We start from the raw sequence: 24,090 nt of genomic DNA, 5'->3' as shown, positions 1-24,090 counted from the left end.
TCAAGATGGGAAAATGGACACTGTCAGCAGCTCTGTTTCCTTTATGTTGGGGAAGCTGGTCTACAGATACACATAATAAAATCTGTGAAAGAATGAATCAGTTCCAATTACTTGATTCTCTGCTTCCAGTTTTTCCTGAATATCTTTGTCACTTTTCCCATGAATTATACAATAACAAACTCCTAAGTATTTTCCCACCTCTACTCTATGGTCCTTAATCCATCTACCACACATGTGCCAGAAGGATAAGTTTGCAAACTTGAACATGTGGCTCTCTATTCAAAACTCTTCAATTATTTTGCATATCATATAGGACAAAATTTAAGCTCCTTTATATGACATATATGGTCCTTCATGGTTTGGCCTCTCCTAGTTTCATTTCTCAGCAATCCACAGTATGTGTAATTCCCCTGGAAACCCACTTTTTAACGCTTTTTAAAAAATATATATATTTTTAACCCTCTGCCTAAAATAAAGCATAAAATAAAGTATATTTCTCTACAATTTGGCCTGGATGTCTCCTACTTATATTTTAAGACTCAGCACTTAAAAAAAAATCTTCATCTTTCAATAATTATTTTCAAACTCCCCTTTTAACTTTCCATAGAATATCCTGTGCATAGGACAAGGTACGGTCATGTCTCATTCATCTTTCTACTCTCAGGATATATCATGGTTCTTGGCACAAGGATCATGCAATAACTATATGTTAAATGAAAGGAGACATTATATACCATTTTAGAATCTGCCCAAGTTTATGGATGAAAAATCTCAGAAGACATACATAGTCAAAAATAGGAAAACACTGTGAGAGATTAACAAAGCCTTAATTTTCATAATCACCTCGAGGTCTGACATCAGCTAAGAATGGCACAATAAGCTAAAGCCATATGAAAAGTTCTCCAAATTAGGCCAGAAAAGGAGAATTTTTTTTCTTGAAGTTGATGCCTAGATTTATGACTTTTAATTTGTTCAATTTTACAGGTGACCTTTTGCCCACCAATTTGAAAATCAATATCTTTAAAACAAAAAATTGGGGAGGGGGAGTGAGGTAATTTCTCACTTGCCACACAGGGGACCCAGGTTCGATTCCCAGACCATGCACTTCCCCAAAAACAAACAAGACAAACAAACAAAATTTCAACAAATGGTACTGCAATAATGGGATACTCACATGGAAAATGAATGAAATATGACCCCTGCCAAATAGCATACAATAAATAAATAAATAAAAACAAAAAAAATCAGTTTGGCAACTCTTAGGGCAAATTATTTCAGAATACATTGTACAATAAATCAATTAAACTACGTTTGGTAAGAAAAAACAAACAAACCAAATCAATCAGGGTGCATGGGTAGTTCAGTGGTAGAAATCACGCCTTCATGCAGAGAAGTTTAGAGATCCAACAAACTCGCAATTCAAACCACAAAAGCCTTCTTTGCATAAATGGTAAAGCTAATCACCATAGTTATATGGAAAGGCAAGGAAACCTACATAGCCAAAAACATTTTGAAAAAGAACATAAAGTTGGAGGACTCACACTTTTCAGTTTCAAAACTTATTACAAAGTGATTGTAATCAAAACAGTCTGGTACTAAAGCAAGGAGAGACAGATAGTCCAATGGAAGAGAATTCAGAATTTAAAAATAAACTCACATATCATGGTTAATTGATTTTTGCAAAGTTGCCAATCTCAACGAGGAAAGAATAGTCTAATCAACAAATGGTACTGGGAATGAAGGTCGATCACTACCTCACACCACATATAACAACTCAAAGTAGCTCGATGGCCTAAATATAGGAGCTAAAACTATTAAACTCTTAGAGAAAACCTAGGGAAATATCTTTATGGCCCTGTATTAAGCAATGGATAGTTAGACTTTAAAACAAAAGCATGAGGAACAAAATAAAAAACAAACTTGACTTTACCAAAATTAAAAACTTTTGCGAAAAGGACATATATGGAAACCACATGTCTTATAAAGGTTTACTACCCAGAATACTTAAGGAACTCTTATAACTGACAAAAAGACAATGCCATTTTTAAAAATAGGCAAAAGATTTGAACAGATATTGCTCCAAAGAAGATACATGAATGACCAATAAACACAGAAAAAGAGGCTCATCATCATTAGGCATTTAGGGAAATGCAAAGCAAAATCACAATAAGAAACTTCATTACAAGCATGCAAATGGCTATTATGAGAAATTGAATTATATGCTATGGGCTGGTTCAGATGAGAAAATTTACGTTTATGTATGTTACCACAATTAGGAAAGAGAGAAACTAAAGAAACAATGACAATCAAATGCAATAATGCTTACACTTGATGTAATCAAGGAAAAAATGCCCCAAAGGAAGTTGTTGGGATAACTGAAAAAATTGGATATGGACTATATTCTTTATATAAATGTTAAATTTCTTGACTGGACAGCTGTTTCTAAGGAGGTTACTTAAGTGAATGTCCTTGTTTTCAGGAAGTGTACATGGAAGGAGGGGTCAAGTGTTAGAAGGTGTGTTAGTTTGCAAGCTGCCAGAATGTGATATATCAGAACTGGATTGGCTTTTAAATAGGGGAATTTAATAAGTTAAAAGTTTATAAATTTAAGCCTATAAAATTGTCCAAACTAAGGCATCCAGGAAAAGATACCTTAATTCAAGGAAGGCAGATGCTTCTGCAACACCTCTGTCAGCTGGGTAGTCACGTGGCTGGCATCTGCCCCTGGGCTCCTTTGCCTTTAACCTCTGTTCCTGTGGGCATTCCTCACTTAGCTTTTCCAGGGCTGGCTTTCACCTCTTGGCTTCCCCTAGCTTTCCCTAGGTTTTGTCTTGCTTAAAATCTCATGGCGACATCTGCTGGGCTTCAAGCATCTCCAAACATCTGTGTCTCTGTTCTCCAAGTGTCAGCATCTGTGTCAGCTCAGTTTCTGTCAGCTCTGTCATTTCAGACTCTCTCCAAAATGTTTCCTCTTTTAAAGGATTCCAGTAAACTGATCAAGGGCCACCTGAAATGGCTAGAGTCACATCTCCATCTAATTGAAAGATCAGACCCACAATTGGGTATTTCACATCCTCACTGAGATGATCTAATCACAAGTTTCCAATGTGTAATACTGAATCTGGATTAAAAGAAGCAGCTGTCCCCACAGGATTGGATCAGGATTAAAATATGGCTTTCCTGGGGTATATAATACTTTCAAACTGGCACAGAAAGAAATGATTTATACAATCTATGCTCAAATATTTAGAAGATATAGATAGATAGATAGTTAAATTATATAACAAATGTGGCAAAATTATAATAGTAAATCTGGTTATCTGGGTGAGAAGTTCATTACAGTTCCATGAATTGTTTCTATATTATTTTTGAAAATGTCATGTAAAAATTTATTTAAAAAGACTCTTCTTCTTCAATTCCCGGTGCCTGCCCATACAAAAAGAAAAAGAAGAATCTTCTTAAATTTTGGTTTTCAAATCTTTTCTCTATTTAAAGAATAGTTTGCAACAATCTGAGATTTGTTCCTTTTTCTTTCCAGATTCTTGTCCAGTAATTTGTTCATTCATTTTTTTCTTAATTCATTTAACCTGCCAGTCTCCCATTCAATAAATTGTTACTCTACACCTAACAATATGTGTTAGGTTCTGGGCTACAAAGATAGAGAACACTGGCCCCCGAGCATTTCACTCTAGAAGAGGAGTAGAAATGCAAACGTATATGCTTCTAATTTTCATGACAGAAGCATGGACCACTTTCGTCGTAGGGCAGCTATGCAGACCAAAGCTCAGAGCAGCTGCTCTCCCTGTGCACACAGCGGAGCATGCCAGGAGGAACAGGGCCGGTGCCACGGGGTGGTTGGTGAACAAGCATGTGAAACGAGAGGTAGCAATGCTGTGCTCTCTATGTCTTGAGTCTGGCCTTTTGCTGATTTGGTCCTATTTAGAATACCACTTTCCCAATAACACATTTTACTCAGGATCTCAACAAATATCCCATCATACATTACCTTTTAAAATATTTTTGAATGGTGCTACACCTCTGCTAGGAGTAAGATTTCAGGCAAGGATTTACAAAGGATGTGGTGTAGTCTTAATAAATGAGAAGGTGCTTGTAAGACATGATTCAATATGGAAGGAACAGGAAGAGTAACCCAGAGAAGCACCAAAGGGCAGGATGCTCTCAGGAAACTGTCAGAAAGGGATGGTGGGCCTGAACCATTTGAAATTAACTTCTTTCTTATTGATCTCTCCTCCCGTCTTTCCTTTTAGGTTTTCAACTTAACCAAAATGCTTACAAAGAAGAGAACCATTTACATCAACAATGGGATGTCAGAGGTAGAGTCATTAAGTCAGTTCCAATACTGATCAAAGGAATGGTTTTCTGGGGGTGATTTTTTTTTATTGTTTCTATTTCCAAATGTAAAGAACTTGTAAGGGTCTCTATAAGAAAAAGACAACCAAATGCATTTAGTGCTCAACTTTGGAATCAAGATTTTTTTTCTAGCTGCATGTTAAGTACTTTCCTTAAAGCTAAACCATATCAAATTCTGATTTAAAAAAAAATATTACTCAGATTTACTGCTATAGTACACCTTATCTTTCCACCCTCACCTCCTAAATGTATGGCACAAATCTAATACACATATTTATTAACCAAACACATAATACTTACCATGTATCCTAGGAAATTTTATAAATAGCCACTCTTTTACTTCTCAAGACAATCTTATGAGGTAAGAACTATCATTATCACCATGCATGAGAAAAGTAAGACAAAAAAAAAAAAAAAAAGGAAAATACTTGGCAACAATCAACCAGCTAGTCAAAGTAGCAGAACTAGATTTGAACCAGGCTGTCTAGTTTCAGATTAACCACACTAGTCAGCTGTCTCTCACAGTTCACACCTATCATCTACCACTAGAGTTCCTTATGCAATAATAACCTTCATTAGCCAGGACCATTTGAATTCAAAGAACTAAAATTCCAAGCTGAATTTTCTGGGTCATTATTTATTGTTTATTCTGTTCCTCCTCTATCTTATTGTAGACCTTCCAGTAAGATCTGTTTGTTCCCCATTACTGGTACGATGCCCAGTTTCCAGTCAAGTACCTAACTTTCACAGTAAAACTCATAGGGAGTATTATGGGGATAATTAAGAATAATGATGTCCCACCCACAACTTCATGTGGTTAAGATCCAATCACAAAAGTCCTTGACCTGTGTCTTCCCAGTCATAACAGCATTTTCAATTTAAACAGATGCTTCTCTTGCTTCTCAACTCTGCCTAGGTAACTCCTTATAGGACCCAAGTAAAACTGCTATCATAATGCTGGATTCATTTTTATGATGTTAGTTAAGAAGCTAAAAATAAACACGGTGGCTAGTTCTAGTTTCTGTATGCATGCACAATAATTTAAATAATTTATCTTTAATTATATTCAACACATTAGAAATTTAGTAATTATAAAAGACCTTTAATTATCAACATTCATTATTATCACTATTATTAACATATATTAAGCACCCACAGTCTGCTAAATGCTCTATTCAATATAAAAGGCATTAACCTTACAATTCCACTGTGACCAAGATAGAAGACAATCTATCTTCTTCCAGACAGAGAGCAAAATAATACTTGCCCAACTTGACAAGTCACGGATAAAACCTAGTTGTCTTAAACACTATGTGATTGGATAAATAAAGAATGGTTATAAAACTCTGTTGCTTTAAACACATCTGAATTTATTCTTTCATAAATATTTTCAATGTCTGGATCAGATTCTTTTGTGGTGGCAAATCTTTCTCCTTCACAAGAGTATCTGAATTATCTGGACTGTGTAAACAATCAGGTCATTTGAGACACGTTCTACAATTCAAACTCTGGCATCAAATAGAATGATATCATTTTTCATGGAAAATAAAGAGTTACTCTAAAATAATGAAATGAATTTGGGGGGCTCATAAACTGGCTTCTTAGGTAGTTTCAAAGGAAGAGTGCAGAAAGCAATGGCAGCATCGCTGGAACAAATGTATATACTGAAGGCTAACATTTGATCTGAAAAGTAGAATGTAAAGAATCTAACCTCTGAATTAAGAGAAAATTGAAGTTCAATCTTAGCACTGCTACTTATTAGTCATATATTCCAGGGCAAATGAGTTAACTTCTTTGAGCCTTAGCTTCATCATCTGTGAAAGAGGAACCAAAGCCCAAAATGCAAATTTTTGTTAGATGAAATAATATATTGAGTATATACAATTAAGTGTCCACAAAATTGCTGGGAGTCAAATGCCAACTAATATGATTAATAAATGTATATTAAGATGAAAGAATCATCTATGTATATGTTGAAAAATCACATACCTTTTTAATAGGTTCCTGAGAATGTAGAACTTTTTAGACATGATTCAAAGTGATTGGGATGCTTTTCTTTGATTCTGGGAACTCTTGGTGTGTATGATCTAGTAAAACATTGCCCAAAATGTGTTATTGAGTAAATGTTTGTATTTCAACGTTTACATTGGAAAATACCACTATCTACATTTGTTAGCAGTTGGTCAATCATACATCAAAGTTACAGCCAAAAGGATCAAACACTATAATAAACTCTCAGAACTTAGATTCAGGAAACATTTGCACATTTTTCCAAAATGCACATTTTTTAGGTTAAACCAAACTCTTTGAGATCTTCTCTTCTCTGCATTCTAATGTTGCATTGAAAAATATGGGAGGTCTTCCAAGGAATTTCAGTTCCTTCATTCAAACCATTATCTATTCTAATGTGTTCACGCTCCATCCTCTAAGCCAGGTATTTAGTTCTATAGAGGCAGTCCTCCAATTTTTACTTCACCTGTCCTCTCTACAAAATTTCGAGTCTTTGCTTCCAAAGATCATGAGAATTATTTTGGAAAATTTAGGAGAACTGATTTTGAACAGACTGCTGAGTATGGTTGTCACATTCTAGGTAGATAAAAGGAAATTAGCTCTACCTCCAATTAGTTTGGAGTCGAGTAGGGAAAAAAATATGTGAAAACCTTTAATATGAGATAGAAACAATTACAATAAATATGCTGGCATGCCATGCTAGGAAGTGGTTAATTCTGACTGGAACAGAATGAAACTGGAGAAGGATTAGTAACGAACGAGACCATTGCACAGGTGTTTGGATGATGAGTAGACATTCACCAGGGGAAAGGGGGACAGATGCCACTCCCAGAAGAGGAAACAGCTGGACAAGGGCACAAGGACAAAGCATTCTTTGCAGGTGGGAGAAACTGTAAATAGTGTGTGCACTATGGCTAGAGTGGACGCTAAACATGGAGGCTGAGGTTGTGTTGTAAAAAGCCATGCCAAAAATTCTAAAACATATCCAGGAGGATTTGGGAATGGTCAGTGGTTTCATGGCTGAAAAGTGATGTGGTCAGGTATTATAAATATACCCAGATATAGAAAGGTGGTATTTTATTCATGAAAAAATAAGGAATCACCTCATACAAGTAAACCCTCATTGTACAAGCTTATTACCTTTAACCAGTTTCTACATTTCATGAGACTATTCAAAAAATTTGACTAGAGAAATGTATGAATTATTGGTTGACTTTCTGAAACATGTGGCATCAATTATAATGATATCAACTGCTTTGATGTCTATTTATTTATCTTTTTAGGTCTTCATAAGAACACAGTGAGTATCAAGCATATTGTATTTACAAATGAAAATTAAGAAAGGTTGGGTGACTTACACAGTGACTAAAATTAAAAGCAAGGAGACAATAAATTCTTTAAGCAGGTCAATAAATTCCAACTTCTGATGTCTTAGGAATCTACTATTTCTTATTAAAGGGGGAATATTTCTACATGATTTTATTTGCAGCAAATGCCACTTATCCATTCTTTGTTTAAAAATTAAGGAATTTCACATGTAAAGAAGGTACAGTTAGAAAATATCAGGCTATGTCAAACTAAAAGTCTTGAGCTGATTCTGACTTTTAAAGATTTGCTGAAAGGAGAGATTTTTAGTGGTTTAAGTCTGTCAGAAGGCTTTGGATTCTCCAGTGCCCCACACCAATTAACTTCAAAACTAACTCACTCCAGATGTCCCTGATCATTTCATCAGACATCAAAAGCTGTACGCTGACAAATGTGCATGCTGCTTATGAGGACACTCTATGTTTCCACAAGTGTAAAACACACACAGTAGCTACTTTATAATGTGATTCATCTAAATCAGAATTCCATTTAAAAGCAGAGAACTATTAGGAAAGGGCCACCCTCCTGAGAAGAGAAAAGTCTTTCAAATGTCTGTACAGTGTCATTCTATATTTTTGAAAGCAGAATCCAAAACTAAACTCATAATTCTAAAGAGTTCATGTTGTGGGAAAAAAAATATTCACCATGAGGAAAGATTTCAAAAAATCACACTATGTTCAAGGACACTTTCCCCCCTCTCAATACCAATTGCCAATGCTTCTTTTCAAGGTGAACTCTCATTAACCCTTTCTTTCATGCCATCAGTCTTTACTCAATGTCCTCAACGTGGAAGGTGCATATAGATTAAAACACACAGAAGACATAGTTCATATTCTTGAGCTTTCAGTTAAAGTAAGACAATCTACTTACACTTTATTCTTCAGCCTTATTTAGTGGTTCTCCTCCAAAATTTTAAGTGTACACATATATGCCTATACGTATTTTCTGTTGCTGACTTCTTTTTCTTTATGTGTATATATATATATATATTTTAATATTGCTCTACCCTCCCTTAAGCAGGAAAAACAGATTGTTGGTGCTTTGGATAGGAATGCCTCTGCTTATTGAAGCATTTAAAGAAAAATTAGAGTTGTGCTTATACTATCTGAGTTAATAATTCGTATCTGGGTTCCTGAAGTCACTAGTTTGGATGTTTGAGTCCAAGAACAACTGGAACTGATATAGGCTTTCCATTTATTATTTCCTTTAGGTTAAATACAACTTCTCAGGAAATAATCCATAATTTAAATAATTTTCTCAGGGTCACAGTTATTAATGCAATCAGGGTAGGGAATATTGACCTTTAAGACAGAACTTCTTTAACCATACTTTGCCCACTTTACCAAATTTCAAACAACATTCTCAAATGACCTCTGTCCATACTTTTAAAGTGACATGTTTATAAGTATTTTGCCAAGACACATCTTAAATGTTCCCATATTCTTGAATCAATTCACATCCCTAGAGTGTTTTAATTTTCCTCCAAATCACTTGAGACCAGAAAAACTTCTTAAAGAAGGTGGACTATGAAGAAAATTTAGAAGAAATATTTAGATGTATTAGGTATAAAATAGGTATCCTGTCTAGAAATTTCTAGGCTAATAAAACATTTTCTAAAGTATTAAATAAGTTATGCAAAAATTCCAAAGCTGAAACCACTTAGATCAGTAATGTACTTTACCAGAACTCAGTTTTGTTAAGAGCTCTATAAAGCCAGGTAATATGGCCCTGCTCTCTGTGTGTAATTCATCTGTGTTTCATGCATTCACACGTGCATGCATATTTTTATTCTCTATTCACACACCAGTCATTCACAAAATTGGGCTTTATAAATGTCAATGTTTACTCTCTTTATGTAATTTCTAGTTTATCTCAGAACCAATTCTTATGTTGGAGTCATTGCTAGAGTTGTGAGAAGATGAAGGAGATCTCACAAGTGAAACTGCTGGCCTCAGCTGCCAATCCACATTTTAATTCCAAATGGGGAATTTGCTGAAACATCTCTGTCTTTGACAATGCCAAGAAACACAGGTAGCATTATCTTAAAGCATGAAATTCTCAACTAAACCAAGTGGAAAATAAAAAAGTATGTTCAAACAGATAATTTCACAATCTACTCATACGCACACATACACATACACAATATGAGTTTAATTTGTCAAAAGTTGCTGAGTTGAATTCGTCCTGCCCATCTTAGAAATCAAATCTCAATCACCCAGTCATATGTTCGTAAGAACCTATTTTGTTTCAAGCACTATGCTTGGGAGCTAGAACACAAAGAGTGGTACATTGCCCATGCTTCTGAGGAGCTCACAGTCTTAAAAAAATGCACACATGTAAATAAGCAGTTATTTTTCACTGAGATAAGGGTTAGTAGAGATGCTGTACATGACAATTCCCTTAAGGCATTAGGGACACTGAGCAAAGTGTCCAAGTGCAGACTAAAGGCAAGTAACACTCATTTTGATAGATAAAAATGTATTATTTGATAATCTGATGCTTTCATGCAGATTGCCAGGGCTAGGGTTGCTTAATTGCTTTAGATCTGGTCTTCATAACTAGGATGTAAGTTTCCTGAGGACAGGGACCATGTCATATGCTTTCCAGATGGCACACAGTAGAGTGCTTGGACATTTAAGGGATTAATCAATTTATGCTGACATGAAAGCAAAGCACAGTCTATTTCCATTACGTGGAAATCAAGTCTAAACAGCAAAAGACGATGTCATGGTTACTATTTTAATTTCTGAAACTGACTTCTGAATAGGGATCCTTCTTTTAGACTTTCATTTTTGGACTACAGCCAAGATGAATGACGGTAATCACACACCAAACAAAGGGTTTCATGCCCCAGGTTCCTTGATTAGTCATGGTGCAGATATTCAGACAACCTAAATTTGTTTCACCAACTTCTTCAAGACATGGTGAAAAACTCTGTTGCAGAGTAAATTGGGCTTCTGGATTCTACCCCCTACCCCCGACCCTGAACACGACTCTTACAAGCATAACTACCTCAGAAATTAAGCTGCCTACATTTGCCAAATTAAGTAAACATTTGGCCCCATGAAATACTGGATGGCAGCTTTATCTCTTAAAAACAAAGCCATCTGAAAACTATAGTTGCAATGTGTCTCCAAGCTCTGGTCTTATCAGCACACAGCGTGAACAGCTGGAGTTACATACACCAGGACTATTATTAAATCACTGTGTCAGGGGGGAAAAAAAAACCTTTTGTAGGCTTCAGTATCTCTAAATAATGCAATTATATATTGCGTGCTATTTCCCCCTTCCTTTTGCTCTTCAGCATCCATTTCTCCTCCTTGGAAGACAATGGATAGATTTCCTCACAATACACATCAGTGTCTACAAGAATTATTTTGTTTTTGGTGTTTCTTCAGCTATTTAATTGAGTATTTAATGAGGAGAAAAATATGATTTGGTCATTCTAAGTTTCTGCTGAATTTCTCTGCAGGATGTTGATATTCAGCCACCCATAAATGAATATCTCCTGACAACTCCGTGGCAATCACATAATTCTAACCCTAAAAGTCAAGCTATATAAATTTCTTGTTTAATCTCTCAATGTTTTCTTTCATAAATTTTAGAAAGTTTAATCCAGAGGCATCATATACTATAACTTGAATATATAAGTAGCATATTTGCTCTTTGAAATGTTTCCCCAATCAATATTCTATAACATTATTTGCAAGTCCCACAAAGATTACTTCAAGATTATCTCGTTGGTACTACCTGCTACTATTTTTGTTGTTAAAATAACAAAAACTTTGAAGACCTGGCATTGTATTTTGCATTTTCACTCTCATCTCTGTTGAACACACAGGGCAACTGAAAACACTTCTCCCTCGTGTCCTTCACATCCAGTCTGATCGTTTACCCCCAGCCTTACTGCTGTTAACATTGGGTTGCTAATAACTAAAGAGTTAATTTTCTTTTGCCTTTTAATACAGCAATCCAAAAATGTATAATTACTTGTAAATCTTAAACTTACATAAAATACCGAGAAGAGAAAGGTGATAACGTGATGAAGTAGTCTACATTGTTTTTTCAGGGGGTGACAATTCTCACTTCGTTTCTTAGTCATTCATCATATTCTTAAGAACTGGTGGCTCCCCCACCTTATTTAACTCTGATCCCTCAAACAATGGTTTTTAATCTTTTAGTCAACTTTCAAAATTTGATAAGAATGATGGAGTCTCTTTCTCAAAACACACACACGCACACCATTGTATAAAACTTCAGAGTTCACATGATCCTTTGAAACCCATCCATTGACCTCTAATTTAAAAACTCCAAATATAGACAGCTTGTTTTTTATACAAACTGTATATATGACATGAAATTTAAAAAGTCAGACCAAGATTTTCTTAGCTTATTCTCATGATGCACGATAAGTAACAGTTTTAGAACAAATAGTGATATTCAGTATTATAATTTTGATATTTAGCACTTTAATTTTCAGGAATCTACTTTTTAATTTACTCACCCTACAGGATCAATTTACCTTAGGGTTAAATGTGAAACCATAAACAGTCATTAAAACATAAAACAACCACAGTAGTTAACCGGATATTAAAGGGAAAAAAAATCACATCTGTTTTAGAGTTCTCTTCCACCCACAAACTTGGGACACCAATCTCAAGAACCTGGTTTTATGGCATGTCCTTAAGCCAAGAGCACCAGGTTATAATTAAACCAAGGAAGGTAAACCTTCCCACAAGCACGTTGTCACTGAAAGAACCTACTGCCAGGATTATTTCTTTAATTTAAAAGCTGTCAGAAGAAATGAATTTGTTACTGCTGAAAGATAAATAGCCCTTATGATTTGCACATTAATAATTTGCTATTTTGATTAACTAGATAGGTTTATCAAAAAATAAAGGAAAAAAATTCCCATGTTGCCCATCTCATAAAGAGCAAATATTGAATCTCAATTACCTCTCAATATACACAGAACTTGAAGCTTGCAGAGAATCTGATTTTACTATTTTAAAAACTTTTCAAAACTCCAACATGTCTAAGAGTGTGCATCTTAAATAACCGATTTGTAATAAGTTAACCAGCCAGAAAACAAGTGCAAGTTTTCCAACTTTTCAAAAACACATATCTCTGGGCAAAGAAAATGCTTCCCTCTATGGTAAGCCTAATGAAGTACAACTAAAAAATAACAGTCATCAACTGTGGTTTTAAAGACAATATTTCAACATAATCAAATGTGTCAAATATTCATTTGTACAACTTCTTATACTGTGGGTTATATGTAAGTTTTCATTCCTTGGGAATGATTGAACATAATCCACTTGGTGCTCTGCCATCTGTGAATTACTTACATGTGACACTTTAAGAGATGGAAATTTTATTTTTTCCCCCTTGCAGAGTGAACTGAAATGCAGTTGAATGCAGTTTTTTAAGCAATTATTTTTTATAATAGTTGCTACATGACTACATTATCACACATTCCTCATATCCATCACTAGTTATCTAATCATAGGAATCAAATATGGCACAGTTGAAGTTGTGGAGGAATAATCAAGGAGAATTATGGAATCTGTGAGATGGGAAAGAATCTGAAGTTCTAGAGCCCATATTCCCTCTCCCCAGTCCATTATCACACAGAACCTTTCCTGCAGTGTAAGGCTGTTCTTCTTATCACTGAACAAACAATAAAAGTGACTCTAGGATTACATGTAGAGTGCCACAAAATCTATCATGCATACTTAGATACTTCTGAGAATTAGCAAGAACATTATTAGTAATTATGCCAGGACAACAGGCATGTATCAAGACTGCCCCAGGCAAACTTAAACCTGCTGTGGCCCCAGAGACCGTGTAGAGCTCAAAGAGCTTCCCCCAAGGGTCTCAATCCATTTCATTAATGCTATAGCCAATTTTACTTCTGCCTAGAGTTGTGCTGCCCGATAGAAACAGAACGTGAGCCACAGATATCATTTAAAAATTTCTAGTAGCCTCACTGAAAAAAAGTAAGAAGAAATGTGATATATTTTATTTAACCCAATACGCCAAACATTATAATTTCAACATGTAATGTAATGAATATAAGAGCTATATATAGCTCTTATATTCATTACATGTAGAAATGTAAAAAGGCATTTCTCTTTTATCAAATTTAAGACTTAGAAATCTGGTGTGCATTTTACACTTAAAATGTATTTCAATTTGAGTTAATCACATTTCAATTGTTTAATAGGCGCATGTGGCTAGTGCTACCATAATCGACAGTACAAGTCTAAACAGTCCATGAGTTTGTATACACAAGGATATTAGAATAAAGTTACAATACATATAATAAATCCTTACAATAATATAATACATGCAAATATATACATACAGGCAATATAATACCTACAAATGCATCACCCTTCTAGGTAAAAACAGACCACCTAAATATTTCACTTAATACTTTTACCTACTTTTTGCACAATAGGGCAGTTAAACTATCCATTACTTTACTGGGGTGAACCAGAACTTGAGGCAGATAAACATTTACCTAGTAGACTTCTTTGAGGGGCAGAAAGAATGACAGAGTCAAAGTAGCTGGTTAATGGCTGAGAAATTCTAGAACTTTTCCCAGACTAATGACTCTTGCATTCCTAAGTCCAACAAACATAGGCTCTGCATTTCCCACGTAGCTGGCACTAGAGATAGAAAGATAAAGAACGCACAATGCCAACCAATACTATGGGATGCTAAGGACCAACGCATTTAAGGAGATCATTTTACAACTGAAAAAACAGAAGCCTAGAATTTGCCACTGTTCTGCAGTAAGGCAAGGACCAGACTCTATCCTTTGGGTCTCAGTTCTGTACTTCATCATCCACAGAGAACACTGTGAGGAAAGATGCAAAAATGCTTTTTCCTTTTTACTGTTTAGATGTTGGGATCAGCCCATATTTGATAATGTAAATTAGCATATGTAGCTTTGCTAATAAAAATATATTCCATTCCCCTACATCCCAACTTGGTAACCACTGATATATTTTGGTATTGACTTAGTAGAAATAAGCAATAAATAGTAGTGCTCTCAAATAATTCTTACATAAATCTTATATAGTTTTCTTTTTCTTATATATAGTTCTTCTCTTCCCCCAATCCAATATATTCAGGCATAAATAACATGGTCTTAATCAGTGTGTGTTAAAAAAAATCATGCCACATACTGGTTTTGTTTGTACTCATCACTAAATTAGAAAACACACACCTGATTTTTATTAATGTTCCATTAAATATCTTTCCTTAAAAGCAAAGAGTTTCAAATAGGATATTGAGAAAACATTACATCTAAAACACAATTCAGAACTTTTGCTTGTTTTTCTTGTTGAAGAAAAACAGATTGCAAACTTATTCTACCAATTTATTATTAAATACTCTATGATCTGGTATAGTGACTCCTATCTCACACACATTATCACTAATTCTTGATAGCTCACTCAGCTAAACATATATATATACACACACATACATATAGCTATAAAAGGATAAAAGTTTGCTTCTTTTTTAGGGGAGTTTACACACTGAGACTTAAAATGGAAAAGAGCCTTGCTTTTAGGAAACTTTCTAATGTGGATACATTATTGCAGACTACCTATTACAATGATATCTAGCCATTAACCGAAATCTAACTCAGGCTATCTGAACAGATGAACCACAATTACAGCTCCTATAAGCAACCAAGGAATTAGCAGAACAAGCCCAAAGTCCTGTATGAAAGGAGAACTTTGTCTCTTCATGAAAATATTCAACACATATCTTATAAGTTATTTACTATATTAGTTATACTCGTCATAAGTAGATGTGATTATAAGCACTTTGGGTATATAATTCTATTTTTCTTCAATTAGAATGTTGAGCTCCAGAAACCCAGGACTAGCACCATTTATCCATGATAGTGGTAGCCTGAAGCCGTATAGCCATTCACGAGGGTATGAATTTCCAAAGCACTGACTGAACAAATGAAATATACACAAACCACAAGCATAGGCATTATGGAAGCAGAGGAATGAAGGAAATCCAGAAGTACAGTGAACTGGTTAAGAGCAGGGACTTTGAAGCTGGACTACCTGCCCGAAAGTCCTGGCTCTGCCACTTAATAGCTATGCAGCTGATAACTAGGCAAGTTATTAAGTCTCCCTTGGCCTCAGTTTCTTTATCAGTAAGATGGAGACGAAAATTTGTGCTTACCTTAATATGGGCTTTGAATAATGTAATACATGCAAAACACTTAAAACAATGCTTGGCATATAATAATGGGTATCACTGTAATTAGATCCTAATACTAGCTCATATTTGCTATTTATCACTAATACTACATATTCCATCAAAAGAGCTCCATCTAATTATCTACTTACTTAAGATTGTAAAGTTCCAGTTAGTCTACAGATAAGACACTTTGATCTTTTATTAGAAATGGAGACGGCAGGATACCTACTGGAACAACAGGTTTCAGACTCTGGCCACTGGGGTGTGACGGGCTTGGCTGGATGTCAGCAGGTGGGCCTGGTGGTGGGTCACTGCTTCTCCTTACCAGCAGTGGAGTGCCTGCAGGACAGAATAAGAGGTGAGGGGTCAAAAGAATCCTGGAGGGAAGAGAGTGCACAGCACAATGCAATTTAATTAGAAGGGTTTACAACATACTTTTATGTAAAAACATTCTATTTCCAAGGGTGGCTATAAAATTAATCCACCTAATGATCTTTGGCATCTATTTACAGAATCACACCAAGAAACAAAATTTTTCAATTCTCGTCTTTCCCTACTAGCCTTTCAAAGCAAACCATTGTATTTAACAGAAAACTGTTAGACAATGAAAAAGTTGACAGCGTACAGTCTAAAACTCATCAAAACCTACATGAGTGTTAACAACAGTAAAGATTAAGCAGGAGGCAAGTGAAGAGGTTCATAAAGTCAGTACAATTTACAATTCAGTAGAGTTAGTATAGTTATTGTTGCCATTTGATGCTTCCGAAATCTTCTGAACCATGATATATACTGAAATAAATTATTTGCTGTGGTTATAGCATTAATATGTATTTAAATATGCAAAGAGATTGGTTCCATTTTCTTCAAGTAGATAATATTGAGAAGCAAAATAAGTTAATTCTTCTAAAAATATATCCTGATTCTTTTTTAATTTAATGAAAGCTTTCACTATTAAATATTTGAGTCAGTTATTAAATTTTGAAAAAAGACCACACCATTAGAAAGTTCAAATGAAATTCAACCCTAACAGAGCTAGCAGCCTAACTACTCGGACTGCAACTAAGCCTAATAATTTTTTCATAGAAAACTGTTGACTATAAAGACAACTCTTTAAAACCTGTTTGTGATTTAAAACTCACTCTCATATAAAAATCAGTTTTATTCGTATGTTTTTGGAAAATAATTCTGCAGCCCTCAAGCTACTGCAGTTTAAAGGAACATTTTTCATATATCATTTCATATGGCAAAGTTATGAAAAAGTAAATACACTGTTTAACTTATATACAGACCCTAATTCTTATATGTGCTCCAACATTCGTATTCTGTGTACAAAACACATAATTGATAATATTTTTCATCCTTGTCCAGACAGAAGTTTGCTTCCCAAACAATAACTTTTTTTCATAAAAGAAATTATCATGCTACTTAGATGCAAATACTATGCCAAAAGATATTATGAAGTTCAAGTTCCCATTCATTTATTTATTGATGGATAGCTACTTTACTACATTATTTTCCATACCCTCTATCCCCATCTAAAAACTGTCATAAGCATTTGACATAAAAATAATTAAATGATTCTCTGAACAAAAAAATAAATAAAAATAAACAATAGTGGAAGTGAATGGAAGTAGTAGAAAATGCGAAGACATGAAGACCCCAGTATTTTTACCATCTCTTAAGTGGACAGTAGAAAAGCACCTCTCAAGGAAAGCCCTTGAATTACCACTAACATGAAGTGAATGAACCAGTCTAAATGCAATATCCTCCAAAGTCACTCATTATCTTTAAAGTTAAGAACAGAATGGGGCAAACTCCAAGAATCTCAGGTTTATTAACCCAGGCCAGTACACTACAAGTCAATTATCTCATATTGAGGAAAACGAGCAAACGAACATACAAACAAAACAAACTAAAACCAGCATGGAAATCAAGGGATACAAAGTCTATTTTTTCCACCTCAAAACATAAATTGATTTAGAAATATAGAAGCGTTACATTAGTTTTTTAGCTACATATATCAATTCAGTTCATTTTACAAAGGCTAGTAAATACATTTTTCTTAAGGAAATCACAGTAGATAATTTTCCTTCAACTTTAAGGACACAATTCCATTTCTATGACTCCTCAGTTACAGTCAGTATTTTCTATTTTAGTAAAAAAATCTGGAATTAATTGACAATTTTATAACAACATATGTTCAGGTTTGTTTATTCAGTCAATATGCCTCCCAGAAGATAACAGTTAACTTTTGTGCAAATGTACAAACTATTTGAAACATTGAAAAATAATTAAGATTGCTAGATTTTTCTTAAATATACCCTCGGCTCATCAGGAATAAATTCTTCTGTTCTCCACTTTACCCTTAATTCACACTAGAACGTCTCCTATTGAGTCACCTTCTAATTTTTTCTTTGGCTGTCTTAATGTGCTAACAACAAGTGCAAACCATGCCATAGTGGAATTAATAAAGAACATCTTTAAATATGAACTGTTATTTCAGATAGTTTGTACTGACCCCTCCTGAAATTATTTTTTGTCATTGCTGAGCCCTATTTGAAGGTGGCCTTCAAGAAGAGCTAGACTTCAACTTAAAGATAAAAAGAGATATGCCCTATGTACAATCAGAAGATAAATAATTAGAAATATTGAAGATGATGTGGGCAAATGCTTGTATACATAATAGACCAGAAGTCATATCTAGTAAGCAAAATTAACTGAAATAAGGAGGAGACACCTCCATCTAATTTTATGGAATCTTTTGTGGAGGGTAAAAGTAAAAAAAAATAATAATAATAACCTCTGCACTGAAGAAGCTTATAACACTAAACATAAATCAATAACACTAATAATTATCATGGATCAGTACAGTGGAGAGGACCATGGGTTTTAGAATCAAGTAGACTGAGCATCTTTCCTGGCTCTGTGTTTTACTCTGTCTGTAACAGTCTCACAATTTAAAACTTGGTGATAATAACATCACAGAAATGCGGAGAGGCTGAAATTAAATAAGGCATTCATCAGGCATGATATTGTCTGGTATGTAATATTCATACAGGAAATGCCACCTTCTTCCACCTTCCCCACTCCTCCCCAAAAAAGAAAAGGAAATAGCATTTGCTCTACTTACATCATTCAGTTCAAAAGCTGAGCCACAAAACCCAAATTATTTGTCTTGGAATAATATTTTAATATAGTAATTGAAATATTATAACAATTTTACAATAAACCAGATATAACCTTACTATAGAAGTCAAAACTATTAAGAAAAAAATGATAGAGTAGGAAGAGAATTAAAAACTGAAAAAAAGAAGTCATACATTAGTGTTTTTTCAGTTAATTGAGAAAAAGACACATTAGATTTTAGAGGCAAAGCCCTCAGTTAAGCTCAAGGACATCAGTATTCCTTGGAATCATAGCTTAAAGCGCACCAGCTGAAAAGCCCAAATAAAATAAGAATGCTAAGGAGCCTTAAAGCATGAAGTGCTAAACAACTGCATGTGTTTTCCCACACAGTTAAATATTTGAGGCCTGTTTACACACCAGAAACTATATAAGGAAGGGAAGATATTCGAAAAGCAGTCATGGTACATACTCTCAGCTTATCTGTTAGAGGGGAGGTACAGGGGCAAGGAACATTTCAGTACACATAAATGTATCAGAGCAGTATTTTAGGCAGGTTTTGTAGGGATCATTAGAAAATCCATACCAATGCACACATGCACACTGCAGGCTGAATCAAGTCCCCATTTTATTCAACCAGATACACAGACACATGATGGAAGCAAAAAAGACAGCAGGAGCAGAAGCAATATGTGTCAGAGTAGAAGTTTCTGATCAGGGGTGTAGCTGCTGGTAACTGTTCTTGCAAGAAAGGGTCTTGCACATGAGGAAAAGCTCAATTCTTGCTACATCATTGCCCGTGAATACTTAGGGCTTATGACACACTCAGAAAAAACTTCCACAATCCCTCCTTGGGTTTCCCTTTAAGAAAATGGGCTGGGCTTGTTATGTTTTCCCAGGCCTTGGGCCAGCTAGCATCGGTTAGGCTACATCTTCATCAAAGGAAAAAGTAGAGTCAATTTCCACGTGTCTACGAATGATGGCACAGCTTCCAATTGTCGAGAATCATCATTTTATTGATGGTGATAACTGGGCCTCAAAGGAATAGAGTGACTGGTCCAATGTCTCCTATAAATGTAACTAAAGGAATCCAGAGGAAGGTCATCTAATCCAGATTGGGGAAAAGATTTTGAAAGTGGGTAACAATTATTTAAAAGTCTCAAATTGATATACTAATGAATCATGCAAGATATAAAGGCCTCAGAAATGTAAGATATTACATATATAAAATATAAATTTCTTACATACACAGGACTGGGTGGATTTTCTCCACATTTGAAAGGACTTATTTGAGATAGAGTCTACTTAAATAACAGATGATGTGTTATACTTAAAAATATGTTTTGAGTGTCTTGAAAGCTAATTTACAAAGATAAGCAGTTACAGAGACTGAAACCAAGGTCTACCAGAACCATAACCACATGATGGTGCAGGGGGCAGAGAAAACAAACAATGGTTTCAAACATAAGCCCCACATCAAAAGTCAGAAAAGCAGATGTTTTCAATTGTGGGGTGATTAGCAATAGGGATTCAATTAAAGAGGGTTAATGATTCTCCTGAGCAAAACCAGAAGGTGAGCTAGTTACTAATATTGCTGCTATTTCATCCTAAGGTAATGTGATTGACACCTGGAGCTAGAGGGATGACAAAGTGACGGTAGAGCATTCCACAGAAACAAAAACTAGGAGAGGGTGGAATGGCAATGCAAAGGAAGTGAATGCAGTACACAGCGGTCACAGGTAGACATAGAGAGATAAACTAGAGGAGGACACAGGAGCATGTGGCAGCTGACTACTCATACAAAGCAAACAAGATGGGGCAGAAAAGAGAAACTCAAAACCATTTTAATATTTCTCGCTTTGGGAAGAGCCATGGGGAAGTTTTGGGAATTGCTATGATTGGGAATGGCTATGATTTCAGAGAAAACAAATATTGGCTTTGGACAACTCGGGGTCAGTATGGTTTGCTTTTAATCTAAGATGTCTTGAGGTGGGTAAAAAATAAAGACTAGGTTTTCAATTGGCACTGGTAAAGATGTGCGTGAAGCTGGTTCAGAAGTCATAACGGCTTCCAGAACTAGTAGGTAGAGACAGACAGAAGGTGGACAAAGGAAGAATGAACACACGTGTATACGAGCATTGCGAGTGAAATAACACAAAAGTCAGGATTTTATATTCTCACAGGATCTTCAGAAACACAGAACATCGAGGAAGAGGAGAGGTTATCACAGCCAAACAGAGGAAATCTCTGAGGAAAAGGTGGGGTGGATGGTAGAGAATTGTATTGGAGTAAACGTGGGAACCTGTTTGCATACCAGGCCGGATAGGAGCCCAGTTTTCACCAGCTCCAAGGGATTATTTCTATCTTATTGCATTATCAAATCACCTCAGGTTGAAGAAAGAATACACATTCTTTTTTCAGTGCTGCTGACACTTAGGAAAGATAATATGGGCAGGAAAAAAAATGCTACTAAAATACCTTATGTTTTAAGGTAAATTTCTAAATCTCCACATTGATAATGAAAATAAATTGTACAAAGGAAAAAGAGATAAAGGGGGAAATGCATTCTGGCCGGCAACTGAGGTAAAAGTATAAACTACATTATAATGTAATAAGCTGCACCTTGGTTTCATGGAGTACATGTCCTCAATAGACTTTGCAAGTATACACCACCTAGAACAATGCCTTTCAATTAGCTTTCACTTGAACACTTAAACAGTTAATAAATTTGATATTATAATATGGATATGTCCTACAGAGGTATGGACAAAAGACACTAGAAAAGCCAGCCTTCTAAAGGTAGCCCTGGCAGGCTGTAACCTCAAGGAAGCTGTAACACCTCACACATTCCAGCCTGTCCTCATTGGCTAAATGCACATGTTGGATAAGCCATGCCAAGTCCCATTCCAGATCTGCAAAGAGATAGTTCTGTGATTTATATAGCCAATAAGGAAATTGAAGTTCTGAGAAATTAGGTCCTAAGTCTTCTGGATTTGATTTCTAATCCAGTTTTATTCACTTGACACTTTTCTATTGTGGGGTCACACTCTCTATGGGTAACTGGATAGAAGGAAGGGAATGATATCTCTTCAATGCAGCAGCAGTTCTTTTACCCTAAAGAGGTCAGCAGGAAAAAAAAAAAAAAGATTTGGTTAGAAAGATACAGATAAAAGGAAAGGGAGTGCGGGCAACGGTGGCTCAGTGGCAGAGTTCTCGCCTGCTGTGCCAGACACCTGGGCTCGATTCCTGGTGCCCGCCCAGGCAAAAAAAAAAAAAAAAAAAGGAAAGGGAAACGAACTCCTCTCCCACAGTGCATGACCTCTCGTGCAGATGATTTACATGCCTTGCCAGCACTCCCGTCCTATTACTCCTGTCAATAACTCAATAAAAAGACCAATGAACCAATGTCATGGTACACTATTTGTTTTTGGAAACAGCTAGATTTTCTCTTGTGTGGAATTTTATGGGCATCAGATAGGGCTTTTCAACTGATGCCTAACCAAATTCACAGAACTGAAGAAATCTAGAGACCCATAAAAAAATAGGTAATGATATCAATAGCAGCACAATTTATGGCAAAGTACCATAAGAGAATACTTCTACTGCAGGAGTGCTGACCCGGTTTGGTGCCTGACTTGTGATGAATGCAGCAGCTGTGGCATGCTTTCAGACTCTGTAATGGAAAAACCACACAAGAGAAATCAAGTCAAATTTTAGCAGAATTTTAGCTGTCCAAATACTTTAGGCATAAATATCGCTCCATAGGAGAGAGACTCCCAGTATTGACATAAAAGGAGCAAAGTTCAAAGTTGAACAAAGTTTTCTCCAATTTTGGCTTGTAAAAACTATGCTTGTTCAATATGATGGGACAAATACCTCCATAATACAAGCAATTCACAGAATAGTCATGATGACATGAGAGATATGAATGAACAGATACATAATAAAGCAACTTTTACTATTTGGAAAGCTGCTTTACTTGGAGTATCACTGCTATAAAAACAAGTGAGTTTTTTTTTTTTTTTTTTTTTAAACTGACTTCTATTGAGAATTACAATTTCTCAGAAAATACTTATAGCTTCAACTGAAAGTAATATGTTCCTCTGTTCTGGATATACGTCCTTTTCTATTAAAATGTTCACATTTTATCCAGTTGATATATACAAATCTACGTTTTTGTTCATATTGTTGAAACTATCTTATGTATCAATTCACTCATGCTATTTAAGGTCTGTTTATGCCATGTCTTTGACATACACTAGGTCCCATATATTAACTTATGAATAATGACAAGCTAAAGAGGAGTTCCAGCACAAGCAAAGGTCTTGATCTCTGAAAGGCATACACTCTAAAAAAGGAATAAAAATTAACAAAAAAAAGATAAGTATATCCACAAACGAAAACAAAAATTTTGAATCATAGTGGTAAAGAGAAAAAATTCAAAACGAGCATGTGAAGCTTCACTTTTAAAATTCTGGCCTTCAAGGGATACAATGATATCCCCCTACCTACCTTTCTTATTATCTCTTACCCTGAATGCTTTGCCATACAGTATTCACCAAATGGAACCACCAACCATTGCTGAAAATAACCTGCGCACTCTGACCTCAGAGAGTATGCCTGTTCTACAACTAAACTACCATTTTCTAATATTGCCAGCTGTTTTGATTCCATCCATTAAGATCTACTCTCCACAGTTGCAAACAAATTCTCCTTTGGAATACTCGGTACAAAGATGCAGATTTGCTGAAAGATATTGAAACATAAGCTTTAGCTCCCCTTATTTATCTGTGCCCCTTACAAGATCCCAAAAGAGGCCTTATCAATATGAGTTCGTAAAAAATGCAGAAGTAAAATATTTTAATTGCCACAGGTTAATTCTATTATATTTTCCAATTTAAACATCCCTTCCATCACTCTCTCCTATCAGATGAAACTGGAATGCCAAGGGCATTGCTGGCATTAAGCTAAGGGAAACTTCAGCTG

The 24,090-nt window shown here is 35.3% G+C and overlaps 1 protein-coding gene across 17 annotated transcripts in view; it reads right to left on the bottom strand.

The window, feature by feature from the left end:
* Nucleotides 1-24,090, bottom strand: part of PARD3B (par-3 family cell polarity regulator beta) — a 1,143,268-nt gene that overhangs the window by 581,080 nt on the left and 538,098 nt on the right. For all 17 annotated transcript variants that reach the window (XM_077154793.1, XM_077154795.1, XM_077154796.1 and 14 more), the window contains one exon: nt 16,211-16,320. In XM_077154793.1, coding sequence (XP_077010908.1) covers nt 16,211-16,320 — 110 coding nt within the window. The remainder of the gene's footprint in view (nt 1-16,210; nt 16,321-24,090) is intronic.

The sequence above is a fragment of the Tamandua tetradactyla genome, chromosome 3 (genome assembly GCF_023851605.1).
Source record: "Tamandua tetradactyla isolate mTamTet1 chromosome 3, mTamTet1.pri, whole genome shotgun sequence".
NCBI lineage: Eukaryota > Metazoa > Chordata > Mammalia > Pilosa > Myrmecophagidae > Tamandua > Tamandua tetradactyla.
The sequence above is the reverse complement of the archived record's forward strand: the minus strand, read 5'-3'. Positions and strand labels throughout refer to the sequence as shown.